The 14,660-nt window shown below is 41.3% G+C and overlaps 1 protein-coding gene across 1 annotated transcript; it reads left to right on the plus strand.

Moving 5' to 3' along the window:
* Nucleotides 1-2,300: 2,300 nt before the first annotated feature.
* sephs3 (selenophosphate synthetase 3) lies at nucleotides 2,301-12,808 on the plus strand. The gene is made up of 8 exons (XM_061735551.1): nucleotides 2,301-2,679; nucleotides 3,967-4,070; nucleotides 7,123-7,230; nucleotides 7,984-8,138; nucleotides 10,557-10,647; nucleotides 11,156-11,255; nucleotides 11,519-11,731; nucleotides 11,805-12,808. Exons 1-8 carry the CDS (start codon nucleotides 2,412-2,414, stop codon nucleotides 12,053-12,055), a joined length of 1,290 nt encoding a protein of 429 aa, XP_061591535.1. The 5' UTR covers nucleotides 2,301-2,411; the 3' UTR covers nucleotides 12,056-12,808.
* The last annotated feature ends 1,852 nt before the right edge of the window (nucleotides 12,809-14,660 follow it).

Consider the following 14,660-nt stretch of genomic DNA (forward strand, 5'->3'; position numbering starts at 1 on the left):
CAGCTCTCAGCATTCACACTTGCATTTACAAAGGAAATTCAGTTCTTCTAGGTTATTCATGATTTTTCCTACATAGAACATTCTAAGACAGCTGCCTCAACTGTTGGAGACAAAACATCATTGTGCCCCTTTTATTTTTAAATCAAAGAGTACTAACACATGTGTCCACTTGTGCAGCAAAAAGAAAGATGGGGAATTGCAGACATACATTTCCCATTTGTAATATCATGGACAAGTGCCAACTTTGCAATTACATTTTACATACACAACTTAAAGAACGCGTTTGTTTGTTCTCCCTGCTGGAGGTTGTTTTTCCTGTTGGCTGTTGCTGTCTGTCACTGATCCTCTCATCAGGCTGCAGCATCTTCTACTCTTCACTGTCATCTCTGCAGCCTCCACGTGGCTGCCATGGGTACCACATGGCATGTCTAGTCCCTCTGTTCACCTTTTATTTAAGTAGGTTAAAACATTTTTGTTGCTTCATATTGTCGTCAAGTTGTGTGGGGTGCAAAATGGCTCATTGGGTAGAATTGCTCTTTCAAAGAGTGCTGGCTTTCTATAGTGTCTGTGCACACTGATTCAATCCATGCGCTTCGCGCAGCAGCTGTACGTTTTGTAGCAGTTTTTTTCCCCCCAGAATTCAGCAGTTCCTTTGGAGTTTGCGTTCAGCAGCTTTGCGGGTTTGTATTTTCGGAGAGATTGTTGTCAGAAGTCAACAGCAATCACTATTGAGAATATGCCAGTAGGTCGAGGTCCATCAATGTAAACAGAGCTCAGAGTTGAACCGGTGTTCTGCCGACCCTTGCTCCCTGCCAGAAAGGCTACTTTGTTGTTCTGCGCATGCGCACAGTCGATTTTCAAAGTTTGATTGCAACGTCCATCATTTCTTGCACGATGTAAAATTGATAATATGGGATGTTGAGTATTTGATCCTTCAAAATACACTACCCATGACATGAATTGCATTACACTTTGTGAACATTATACAATAAAGAGAAGAAAAAAAACAATTCTATCGCTTTATTTGATGTTAATTCAGTCATTCGCCTTTATTTAACCAGGCAGGTCATTAAGAACATTCTTATTTACAATGACGGCCTGGCAAGAGACAAGGATCACTTGGGGGAAAAGGAAGTGGGCTAGGGAGTAAAACACAGTAAAATTATAGCTCTACAAAGGTAGAAAACCATTAGGGAACATTTTTCGGCGAAGCAGCAGCAATCGGCAGAACACCGGATATATGTGGCTACCTTCAAAATAAAGCACTTCTCCCGTCACAAAGTGTGAATAAACCGTTATCATTCCAGCTCATTGTGTAAAATGTACTACAAGTGTAATGTTTGTAATCTATTAGTATTGTATAGAGCCTATCATTAAAATATATTTATTGGGGGGAAACATTTCATCAGGAAACGAGGAAGTTGGGTTCATAGACATAGACGCCCCATCGAGCGCTGAGCCGTACGTCAACGACGCCGCCATATTGGATGTGGCAACACTGCCCTGTAAACAAACTGTATACAAGTAAATTGACTTATTTTCATAAAGCGCCTTTCTACAAAGAAATTTAAGTTTTACGTCTCATTTATTCATTCACACATGCACTAATATACTTGGGAAACAGTTAGGCACCAAATATAATTTACTAGAGCCTCGAGCCTTGAATATAATTTATTCCATTTTCTATGTTTTGAGAAACAAATTTTCTCATCAACAAAACAAATTTACATTTTTTTTCAAATAACAAAATAACGTATTTGATCAATTTTTCAGACAATAAAATAACATTTGAACCATTTTTCAGACAATAAAATAAATGAAAAAATCTGTTAAGTCATCAAATCATCAACAAATATGCTTTGTTGATGAGAAAATATATTTCTCTATTTTTCTTATTTTTGTGAGGGGGATATAGGTTATATTGTTTTTCGGCACTACCTTGTTCTTCTTGTTCTCCTTGCTGATATAACATGAATTACTCCTATGTGGGATCAATAAAGTTCTTATTTTTGCCATCTGAGAAAATTAAATATATTATATTTGGTGCCTAACTGTTTCCCAAGTATATTAGTGCGTGTGTGAATGAATAAATGAGACGTAAAACGTACATTTCTTTGTAGAAAGGTGCTTTATGAAAATAAGTCCATTTACTTGTAATAGTTTACAGCGCGGTCTTGCCACATCCAATATGGCGGCGTCGTTGACGTATCGCAGCAGCGGCGAAACCACTCGATGTGGCATCTACGTTTATATGTCTATGGTTGGGTTGCTTTTATTTTGAAACCCTTTCCCTCGGCGCTGTCACGCAGCGCTGTCTGTCCCGCAGACGCGCGCTCCTCGACTCGTGGACGGCTGCCGGCGTGGACCGGGACACTCGCATCACCGCGTCTGGAGACTGACTTCAGGCAGAAATGTCAGGCTCGACTCCCCCCCCTCCCTCGGCGGAGGACGCGGGGCCGGACGGAGGCTTCCCCCCCGGGTACAGGCCGTTCGTCCCCGAGGAGCACGGCCTGGAGCGCGGCTTCCGCCTCACAGCCTTCTCGGACCTGAAGGGATGAGGCTGCAAGGTCCCGCAGGAGGCTCTGCTCAAGCTCCTGGCGGGACTGGAGCCCGGGCCGGAGCCGGAGCCGGGCGGCCAGGACGCGGTGTTCGGCCAGCAGCTGCCCAGCCCTCGGCTCGGTAGGAAACACACCGCTCTCACACCTCGGAGATGCTGGAGCCCTTAAGGCTGATTTATGGTTCCGCGTTACACCGACGCAGAGCCTACGGCGTAGGGTAAGTGGCGACGTGCAGCGTACGGCGTAGGCTCTGCGTCGATTAAACGCAGAACCATAATTCAGGCTTTATTCCCCCGCTAGCTGCTAATCCTGCTAGCGGAGTCACTCATCGACAACAAAGCAGGTTGTGAAAATAACATTTTTTTTTTAAAAATTAAATCAATAAAATAATAACATTTATTAAAATTAATAAAAAAATAGCTTAAATTAAAATCATCTTAAAGTAAATTCAAGTACTTTAATAAAATAAATAAAATAACAGAATAAAAAATAAATTAAGCAAGTAGCACAAGATTTCAAGCCTTTGTACTTTTCTTTTTTAACCAGGCAGAACTAGTACAAGCCCATGAACTCATAGAAACTCTGTGTGTGTGTTTGAGTCTGTGTAAATGTGACAAAACATGCAAAAACAAACATTTTTCCCAAACAATCCCCTAGTGATGTCATGAGATTGATGCTTACGTGGATAAAAGGGATAAAAGAAAAGTAACAGCTCAATGTAGCTTAATGTACTGGAGTAAGAGTAACAGTTTCTTCTTCACAAATCTACTCAAGTAAAAGTAAAAAGTATAGTGATTCAAAACTACTCCTAAAAGTACAAAATTTCCCAAAACTTACTCAAGTAAATGTAACAGAGTAAATGTAACTCGTTACTACCCACCTCTGCTGCCAGGTGTGGATCTAAAAACCTTTGATTAACAGCGGTACTTGGTATTGCCCATATCATTTTTATTTATTTTCTCCAAAAGGAGGGTTACTAACTTTTCCAAATGATTGCATGGAACAAATGACACACAAACTAACACATATACCAAAGCAGGTTGTGAAAATAACATTTATTTTTTATTTTTTTTACAGTAACACTTTGGTATAATATAACTCACTGGTGAAGTTTTCACCTATTCCTGCTGCACATGCTTATAACAAAGAGGAACACGTGTTGTCAGATACCAGGCGGTTAAGCGTGACTCAGCAGAAACCTGTTCTGGCACTCGAGAGAGCAAAGTTCATGATCCTGGCTCAGCTGAAGTGTTTGAGGGATTTAACCTCGTCCATTAAGCCAATCCCCCTGAACCTATTGGGTTAAAGCGTTTCCCTATCAGACTGAAAAAAAAAAGTGGAAAAATCACATCTAAATCATCTGAACCTACTAATGTTATCTTTCCTTTATTGCTATGATGTGTCACAGGTGTTGGGATGGACAGTTGTGTGATCCCCCTGAGGCATGGAGGGCTGTCACTGGTTCAGACCACAGATTTCTTTTATCCTCTGGTGGAGGATCCTTACATGATGGTGAGTTGTTGACGTTTCACTTCACATACATCAATGCTGCATATCTGTCAGTGGTGAAAGTATGTGGACCTTCAAAACAGGGCTTGTCCCACAACATGTGCCATGGTAAGATTTTTTAGGGCCTCAGAGTAAGATTTGGCAGAAAATTTGGCAAAAGCCAGTGCTCTTTTAAAAGTACATTGCTTGCCAGCGATCATATGGACAAGCAGAGAGACTGTTGTGAATGAATGGGCTCAAATCAAACTCTACGCTTTACATGAGAAGCATATATGTTTGGAGGAAGGGAAAACACACTGCTTTTATTATCGTTTACACAGTGCTTTTTGTTTTCATTGACAACCTTGACTAAAGTGAGAGTGTCCCAAAACACGAATTGCTGATTACAGCTGTGCTGATCATCTGACCTGGGACTGTCCCCCCCCCACTCCACGTCCCCTTCCTGCAGCTGAAAACAAAGCTGCTCTAACAGCCAAAACAAGCTCCTGACTGACTCTAATCCATGAGAAACCTTGTGGGAGGATCTGAACTGACCCGTTCGTGTGAGAAAATTCACCAAGAGCTCAGATCTTCGTGCATGCAATGGAGTAAACTTCCTCAAAGCTGATGTGATGTAATTTACTGTTAACAGAAATTTTAACTTGCTGTTATTTCTATAGGGTCACATGAGTTGCATAAAACAAAGGACTTAATTGTTTTGACACTAAGACATGTAAAAGAGACTGTTTAACTTTTTATCAGCAAAGTTAAAATGCCCCGTAAATTGCGGACCCTGACCTCTGTCTTCATTTTGAACGGACGCAGAAGAAAGTCAAATGATTTTTATTCTGTTCTTTTAATGCTTTACTAAGTCAACGAAAAACCATCACTGTCAGCTTTTTCATCAGTCAACGACTGCTTATAGTTTAACCAACAATAAATCGGTAAATGCATGTATACATAAATGTTGTTCTTGCTTATTTTTTTCCCCCTTAACAATTATAAAAACCAAAATACCGCAAAGAAAAACGTGCAATGGAAACACCTTTTAATTTGAAAAAACTGCCAAATATTCCAAAAACGTTTTTACGCTTTAATGAGGTGGTTTTTTCAATGTATCGATAATTTATTTTTATTTTTTATTTAACCTTTATTTAACCAGGCAAGCAAATTAAGAACAAATTTCTTATTTACAAGTGCAGCCTAGGGGGGTAAGGGGAGGGAGCTAAGATGAAAAAACAAAGTTATATAAATACACAAGAAGACATTAAAACACAATACAAAAGATAAAACAATTAATCAGTAAAACAGTCAGTATGCCTGAAGGAGGACTAAAGGCAAGTGCAGGAGTCGGTTGTACTTAATAAAAGATGTAGTTTGAAGGTGGAGATGGAAGTGAGAACAGAAAGTTTAAGGGTATTTTTTAAGGTGTTCCAATCAGAGGCTGCAGCGAACCGGAAGGCATTGCGCCCAAAGGTGGTGCGGACTTTGGGGATGGAGAGATTGATGAAGGCACTGGACCTTAGAGTGCGGGCAGGTTGTGAGAGGTGCAGAAGAGAGGAGATGTAGGGAGAAGTAATGCCGAGGATAGATTTATAGATAAGCAGAAACCAGTGATGGAGCCGTCTGGTGTGAAGGGAGGTCCAGTCTACCAGATTATAGAGGTCGCAGTGGTGAGTGGTGAAAGGAGCCCCAGTTGCAAAACGGATGGCGGAATGATGGAGTGGGTCCAGTTTACTGAGAGTAGAGTGAGGTGCGATTCTATAGATGGTGTCACCGTAGTCGAAAATGGGCAGAATGGTCATTTTGACGAGTGTGTGTTTGGCTGCACGGGTGAAGGAGGCCTTGTTCCGGTAGAGAAAGCTCAGACGAGCTTTGACTTTAGACTGTAGGTGTTTGATGTGGGTGGAGAAAGAAAGGGACGATTCCAACCAGAGGCCAAGGTATTTGTAACAGGATACGAACTCTAGTTCAGAGCCGTCGGCACAGAACAGTTTAGGAACAGTGGTGGGAGTGTGTTTCCGGACAAAGACAATGCATTTAGTTTTTTTGGTGTTGAGGAGGAGCTGGAGACTGTGGAAGTGCTGTTCAACGGAAGTGAGGCTGTGTTGTAGTGTGGCTGCAGCGGACTGGAGGGACGGGCCCTCAGAGTAAAGGATGGTGTCATCGGCATAAAGGTGGATTTTTGAGTTGCCGGCAAACCTGGTTATGTCATTGATGTAGATGGAGAATAGTGTTGGGCCTAGAATAGAACCCTGAGGCACCCCTTTGGTGATGGTGAGAGGGGCTGATATGAAATTTTCGGACTTGACTTGCTGGACTCTGTGGTGTAGATAGCTGGAGAACCAGTTACAGGAGTGGGGTGAAAGACCAATGTTGGAGAGCCTCTGCAGGAGTATGGGATGGGTGACGGAGTCAAAGGCCTTGGAAAGATCAATGAAGGCAGCGATGCAGGTCTGCTTGGAGTCCAGAGAGGAGACAATGTCATCCAGGACCTTCAGCGTAGCAGTGGTGCATCCATGACCTGGCCTGAATCCAGACTGTAAGGGGGACAAGATGTTGTTGGAGGTTAGGAAAGTCGCTGAGTTGTTTATGAACCAGTTTCTCGAAGACCTTGGCCAGGCACGGCAGGATGGAGATAGGCCTATAGCAGTTGGGGTCAGAGCTGGAGTCCAGTTTGTCACGTCTCGGGCAGCGCTGGATGTGACGTAGCCGGTCAATCTAAAGTCATCAAAATTTAGTTTTTAGTCGAGCTATAACACTGCCTAATTATGATGCATTATTGCATTGCATGAGGGCTTTGTCTTTGAATGATCATCCGCTGCCTTCATCGTTTGTTGACTTTTTGCAACAGCAGTAGCAGCAAGACTAAAGATGTTTTGGTACATCATCTTCAAAGTCAAGATCCTCTTTTTCATTGTTTTGATGAGAAGTCTCGCAGGACGAGATGCGCAGAGAGAACGAGCAGAGTTGCGCCCATAAAAAGCAAAACACTGTTCAATTTCTGTATTATTTAGTTAAATTGAACTGAATGTTCAAAGTCTAACTTGTCTGGTTTTTGCTTCCTGCGTTTCAGGGGAAGATAGCGTGCGCTAACGTCCTCAGTGATCTCTACGCCATGGGCATCGTGGAGTGTGACAACATGCTGATGCTGCTGAGCGTCAGTCAGAAGATGGATGACAAGGTATCATCATGCACGCGCTTGAATGGATAACAGCAACGTCGTCGTTTCATTTATTGATAAGATAAGATAAGATAGTCTTATCTTATCTTGGAGGGGAAATTCGGGTGTTACAGCAGCTTAAAGTCGGATACATGTTCAGGACAACATGAACTCAGACTAAATAAATGATAAAGATAAATTATAAGTATGAAAAATTTTAAATTAAAATACAGTAAAAAAGAAACTGAAATGAACAAGTTTACTGTGAACTGAATAAATGTACTATAAACATAGTAAGTACAATATAATAGTGTGTTATACTAATAGTATAAGGAAAAGTGTGTAGGTGCAGTCTTATTATAAATACAATCGAGGCCAAATCAATACCCCTCTTGTGTTCTTTGCTTATTTACACTTTGCACTGCTGAAGTGTACAGTCATGTGAGGGGGAAACAAACAAAAGAAATAAAGTAAAAGCCCTTTCAGTTCTTAGCTTTTATGTATCAGGGTGTAAGAAAAGTCACCTTGTCTTCTATAGGGCCTTAATTGGATAAACACAGCAGCAACTAATGTCAGATTAGTTAATTGTTTTATATAAAGTTGAGTGTGCTTTCCATATATTTTTCATAGGTTTTTTGTGTTTGTTTTTGTTCTGTCTTACTCTTGTTTTTGGTGCGAAGGGCGTTGGCAGGTGTGTTTTTTATAGGCCTACAAAACAGGACTTTCATTTGAAATTGGATGTTTTTAATGAATCTACCGCGTATGTGCGTGCAGGATCGAGAGCGAGTGATGCCGCTGATGATTCAAGGGTTTCGGGACGCAGCAGAAGAGGGTGGGACCTCAGTGACGGGGGGCCAAACGGTGATCAACCCCTGGATCATCGTAGGAGGCGTTGCAACAGTCGTCTGCCAGCGTAATGAGTTCATCATGTGAGTTAAGCACAACTGCTGCGACTCTACCAAGTACATGTGTGGCCTTATTTCATTGTACCATGGCATTCAGTGTTTTGCCCAAAGGCACTTTGGAAGGTTTCGTAGGGAGGCCAGGAACTGAGTTTAAAAAAACCAGACAAGTGTGGCATACATAAGAGAGGCCAACGGCTCATTTATGCTTTAGAGAAACATTCATTTATTGATGGTTGCATCTCATCTGGAGGATGTGGGAGGGTTTGTCAAGAAGAGTAAACTTTATAATCGTCTAAGAAACCGTTCTCCACCACAGCCTGGGCATAAAGTGTTTATGCCCTCTCTTCATGTCTCAGTTTACAGGCCTTAATTCTGTAGTTAATGGATTTTCACTTACAGTACTGTATAGCCATCAGAGCTACTAACTGCAGTCGTAGAGGAGTTAATTGAGGAGATTTACGGTTTTAGTGAGTTTTATTATAATGAAAAATAAACACTAGTTTAAGAAAAAAAAGACTCAAAACAAAATAATTGGTTTAGGTTTAGTTAGTAGAATATTAGCCGTTTCTTGCAGACAATCTGGTTGTTTTTTTTTTGCGCAGTTTAATCTTATATACTGTCCTCCTCAGGGCATACGCAGTTAATTGCTGCGGTTACTCTTAGCAACAGGAAGTGGGCAGCTAGTTTGACCACAGAAATGCTGCAGATGACTGCTGTGTGGCAAGTTCTGTATTTCCTCAACCGTGACCATTTTTATTACATCTTTCCAAGTTCACGCCTTCGGGGACCAACTACTCTGCATGCCAGAGAAGGATGGCTGCACTATTTTTTATTTTATTATTTCTTTTTATTTCTTCTATCTTAAATTTGGGATTCATCTTAATTTCATTATTATCATTTGTCACGCTTATTGAATGTTTATTTAATTAGGCAAATATGGCCTCAGATGAATAGCAACATTTAACCTTTCGCTGTTATTATTTACTTAGCAAAAATGAAGCAAAAAATATATATCTATTTTTTAATCCTGTTTCTGTTATTGTTGTAACATCAGTGCTCGGTGTTAGGCACATTGGCTTAACTTATGCAATAAATATAAGATTACCTGTTTTTTCAGACTTATTTTCAAGGGAAATTGATATCATCTTATAATTCACCAGCCCTTGATCTCAGCGGACGTGCAGACCTGCAAAAGCAGTTTGCCCGTCCGGAGCATTCACATGTTTAACACAATGCTGGGAAGTGAAGACATACGTAGTGTCCTAAGTGAAGCAAGTTTTGCTGCACATCAATTTTGAAATGGTCATAAAATGAAAGTAGTTGGACGTTGTACTGTGAGAAAGACTATTAACACGTGAATGTTCTCAAAAGTGACTATCCCTGAAAAATAAATATAATAAAAAAAACACTTACATGCACGTGAAATGTTAAAGTCTACGATTGCACTAAACAGGAAGGAAGGAGAAAACCCTTGAAAAGAACATGGACGCACAACTGAGGTTTGCACAACTGCACCTGAACTCACCAAAACACTTAGGAAATCATGTCCCACTGAAAAATTAGACCAAAGTAGAACTGGTTGGCCTCGTGTTTGAAGAAAGGTGAACACAGCACAAACCTCAATCCCCTTATCATGCACGGCCACATGACCTGGGCAGCTTTCAGTTATTAAATACACCATGAAATCCTGTTATCCAGAGTATCCTAGCAGTTTCCCACCCGACAGCTAAAGCTCGGTCGGAATTGAGTCCTCCAATAGCACGATGATCCAAAATACGCCGCAGTATGTACATCAGAAAGGCTGGGAAATTAAAGAATCAAGGTTTTGGGGTGGACTGGTCAAATTCCTCACGGAAATGCTTTGGCACGACCTCATGTCAGATTTACAGAAGTCGATGCCCAACAAACCTCAACTAACTGAAATTGAGAGTCATGGAAATGATCCCTGCCAGGTGTGGATCTAAAAACCTTTGATTAACAGCGGTACTTGGTATTGCCCATATAATTTTATTTATTTTCTCCAAAAGGAGGTTTACTAACTTTTCCACATGATTGCATGAAACAAATGACACACAAAACTAACACATATATTGCTGGAGACTTGCCTCAAAACTAACTTGGGTATCTGTTGAAGTAATGTTACCTAGCATAAACAAAATTGCCATCATTCCACCCTGTCATGGGAACAAAGCAATTCCCTTAACTGGATTGTGATTGGCCAAAAGACTTGTGTGTGCATGTGTTAGGTTCACTAAAGATGTGTTTTTGCAAAGATAACCTTCAAATCTGCACGATTCACCTGGATGACATATTTTGAATCAAACAAAATTGACTAGTTTGCAGATATGTTAAAGTTGAATGTTTTAAGCCTGACACAATTTTCTTCTTCTGCTTCTTCTTCTGCTTCTGTTCTTCTTTATTCTCATTAATTTGTTTTTTAAGGCCTGACGGTGCAGTCCCTGGTGATGTCCTGGTTCTAACTAAACCTCTGGGGACTCAGGTGGCCGTGAACGCTCACCAGTGGCTCTATCAGGTTAGCCACACATGAGTGCTGTTAATAGATCGACATTTTTCCTCATTTATTTATTTATTTATTTATTTATTTATTGTGGGGGGAGGCAGCTGATAGTCCTCAAATTATAACTGTTTCAGGAATATCAGCTGTTTTACAATGAAATGCTGAAACTGAATAGCAATAATTATGTAATTTTTTTCACCTTAAGACCACCTGTACCTTCATGTACAGGTGCAAGTTTTGAGATTCCCGTTTTGGGAATTCTACTGTCTGAGAGTCTGCGTGATATAATAATGTGTGTCATCTGCATAGTGTTTGTGTTGAAGTTATTGTCACAGCAGCATGAAGGCATGTTGCATGTTCACGGCTGCCCAACATGTGGTCTATTGCACAAACCAGTACAGTGTGCTGAAAGAAAAGCAGGAGCCCCAATACCCATCAGAACCGAGGTCTTACCTGGAGTCTGCCGTGAGAACTAAAGGGTTTAACGCACTTGCTCTTCTTTTTTGTTTCTCCGTTTCGCCAGCCTGAAAAGTGGAACAAGATAAAGCTCGTCGTCACCAAAGAAGAAGTCAAGGAGGCGTATCAGGAAGCCATGTTCTCCATGGCAACACTAAACCGAACAGGTGCGGCCCTTCATCACGCCCTGGTCTTCTGTTGTCGTTGCTGGTCAAGAAAATGTGTTAATAATAGAGTCGCAGCTGGTTTAGTTAACCCATCAGATGCTGTCGCTCAGTCTGTAGACGTTGATGTAGTTTGGAGGAAAATAAGTGTCTCGCTCCGGATCCTCTTGTTTCCATGTTTTTTGTTCAGTTTCTCGTCTCCGCTGTCGTTGAGTGCTCTGAAGCTGGTTTTCTCTGACTCATTCACTGTCGTTTTATTCCTCCAGCGGCAGGCCTAATGCACAAGTACCATGCCCACGCTGCAACAGATGTGACTGGCTTTGGTCTGTTAGGACACGCCAGCAACCTGGCAGCGCAGCAGCAAAGCGAGGTGGCCTTCGTGATCCACAACCTACCAATTATAGCCAAGATGAGTGCCATCAGCAAGGCCTGCGGAAACCTGTTCAACCTGGTTCAGGGCACATCTGCCGAGACTTCAGGTACCTGAAGCAAAATTAGCATGTAAACGCTCACTGAGGCCGAACCCTTAAACCCTGTCGTCCCTCCCTCCAGGCGGACTGCTGATGTGTTTGCCCAGAGAACAGGCAGCCAAGTTCTGTGCGGAGATGAAGAGCCAAACCTCCGCACCAGGAGGCCAGGGCTCTTCAGGTGGAGCGTGGATCATTGGCATCGTGGAGAAGGGGGACCGCCGCGCTCGCATCATCGACAAGCCCCGCATCATCGAGGTGCCGCCACGGGGAAGCCAGGCAGCCCATCAGGAGAACAGCGCCACGAGCCCGGACCCAAACACAAACCTCACATAGACACTCATCTGCTGTTTGTATACTTGAGTTTTTCATCTCAAAGTGGTGAGAGTGCACAGGCCCAGATCAGCCTGGTGTGAGCCGATGGAAAAAGGACCGATTTATAAGAGCTCTTGAAGCAACATATACCTTTTGATATTATAAAGTCAGGGCCAATCTTCATCCCATCCGTTTCATTTAGAGCTTGACCTCTCATGTTTCCATTTTTCTTTCCTAATCCGTACAAACGACTGGTTTATATGATCATGATGAATGTTGAAAACAGATTCTGGAGAAACAAACAAAAAGTAGACGTCCGGATCATGCAGCAAGTTCTGGGTATAAATTGTGGGTACGCATTTGTCTGTATATCGAGTACTTTATCCTTTTGTTTGTTTGTTTTGGGGGGCGGGTAGTAAATTAATTTAATTAATGGTTAATGAGTGATGTGGAAAAGAAATTACTTTTCAGTCCTGGCACCCGGCTCTGTCCGCACAACCCAGAGGAAGGCTTGAGCAGCTTCCTTTGGGTCCGGCCGGATGGTGTGCAGAGTTCCTGCCTGAGACAGCCGAGGGGCCGTCCAGCGCAGAGTCCCTCCCACTCTTCCTTTTTAATGAAGCTCTGCTTATTAAACCCCCAACCAGGGGCCAGGCAGAGTGGATGTTTTGTCTTTGGATGGGGGGTGGGTCTCAGTGCTGGAGGTCTAAAGCTGTGTGCATTTGTAGATTTTCTTGCTCTCCAACAATCAATAAAAATCATCAACTCAGTCTGAAATACATTTTGGTTGTTTTAATTCAACGTTGGAACATTGTGATTGCACATTTCCGTTGAGACCAAAGCCAACGCTTCTCACTGCAGGAAAAGCACAAGTGCAACGTACGCTTGCACAAAGAGTTAGTAATTTTACAGTAAATTAATACTTCATTGAGTAAACTAACCTCAGTTGTTAAGGGGAACCCTTTTAAAAATAAATGTCTTCGCTAAATAAGGGAGCAGCATATCACAAGAAAGTTCAAGGGTGATGGATAAACAGAAGACATACAATAGTGCATATTAAGTGGGACAAAGTGCTATTACAGGACAATTTTAGCCTGGTAATGTTGGGGGTTCTTGTAAACACAGCAGATTTTTATGCTCCCATGTGGTCAGAAGTGGTATTTGGACTTCTTGGCTTTAAAAGAATTTGTCTAATCCCAGTGGCAAAGAAGGTTTGCCTCACGTTTACCTCATGGTCACAATTCCTGCGGTCTAAAGGTGAGTGTCAGTTTCTAAAAATGTTCACAGATGCCACCTACATCTCTGCTGTGCTGCCACAATAGTGATTGTAGCCCATATTAAGAATGGATAAGGACCTCGTCACGTTTGCCAGGGCATTAAATGGATTTAGTGCCAAAAGTGGTATGAATTAGGCCCAGATATGTCAATATCATTGAGTTTCACGTTTTATAAATGTCAGGAAGAACTGTGATGCCCATTATCTGAATTAGTGTGACAATTCAATTTCAAGTCAGCACTTTGATTCTCTTTGACATGTTTATTGCGCCTTCTCTGTTGCCATTTTCATTGTTTAGTCCAGTGGTTCTCAAATGGGGGTACGCGTATCCCTGGGGGTACGTGAGATATTAAAATATACATATATTTAAAAAGTAGCATCCATGCAAAAGTCCTTTAAGAATAAATATTTCATAAATAATTGAGGAAAATATAAGTCTAAATTCATAAAATGAATTTTATCTTCAGGAGTAGGATATTCAACTTATTATCCTAGAACCGCAGAGTATCCCCACACCAGGATGGTTCCACCTAACCTGTCAAATGCCACCTGGCTTCACCTGTCAATCACTTGGACCAACGATGGAGTCGTGGTTGAAGCATAGCAGCAATATTTTTATGTTTAATAAATCAGTTACTGATGGCACAGTGCTCTGTTTTAGGTCTTTTTTTACAACCAGTACTCGAGATGAGGGGGGATGAGGGGGGATGGCATCCCCCCTGAAATAAAAAAACAGTCAAAATCATCATCATCGTCATCCCTCCTTTCCATCCCTTATGTTATTTTATCAATGAATGTGGTTTTACTGCTATTTCAACATTTAGAGTCATCACCAGACAAATTACACCAGAAAAATAACTTATTTGACTATTTTTACCTGTTTCAAGTAAATTTTCACTTGAAATAAGTAGAAAAATCTGCCAGTGGGACAAGATTTATCTTCTCATTACAAGCAAAAAAATCTTGTTCCACTGGCAGATTTTTGTACTTATTTTAAGTGAAAATCTACTCTAAACAGGTGAAAATTGTTGTTTTTTCCAGTGATGAGTCTTGTTTAAAGTGTAATGAGATTTTTTTACTAAAATGAGACATTTTAACTAGAAATAAGACAAATATTCTTGTTAAGATTTTGAGTTTTTGCAGTGATCCATTTTACTTATCCTGTGAAGGACAGAGTCATATTGATAAGTTCAGAAAACAGTTTTTTATTGTTGTGTTTTGATGTATTTGATGTAAGCCCAGTGGATATTTAAAGTTTACAGAAGGCTGCATTTAACTGCTGCTATGTCATTCCTGCAGTATTTCTGCAGGTGTTTTGGTCAGTGCTATTATTTGTAATATATTATATTATTT

The sequence above is a fragment of the Cololabis saira genome, chromosome 12 (assembly GCF_033807715.1).
Source record: "Cololabis saira isolate AMF1-May2022 chromosome 12, fColSai1.1, whole genome shotgun sequence".
NCBI classification, from domain to species: Eukaryota; Metazoa; Chordata; class Actinopteri; order Beloniformes; family Belonidae; genus Cololabis; species Cololabis saira.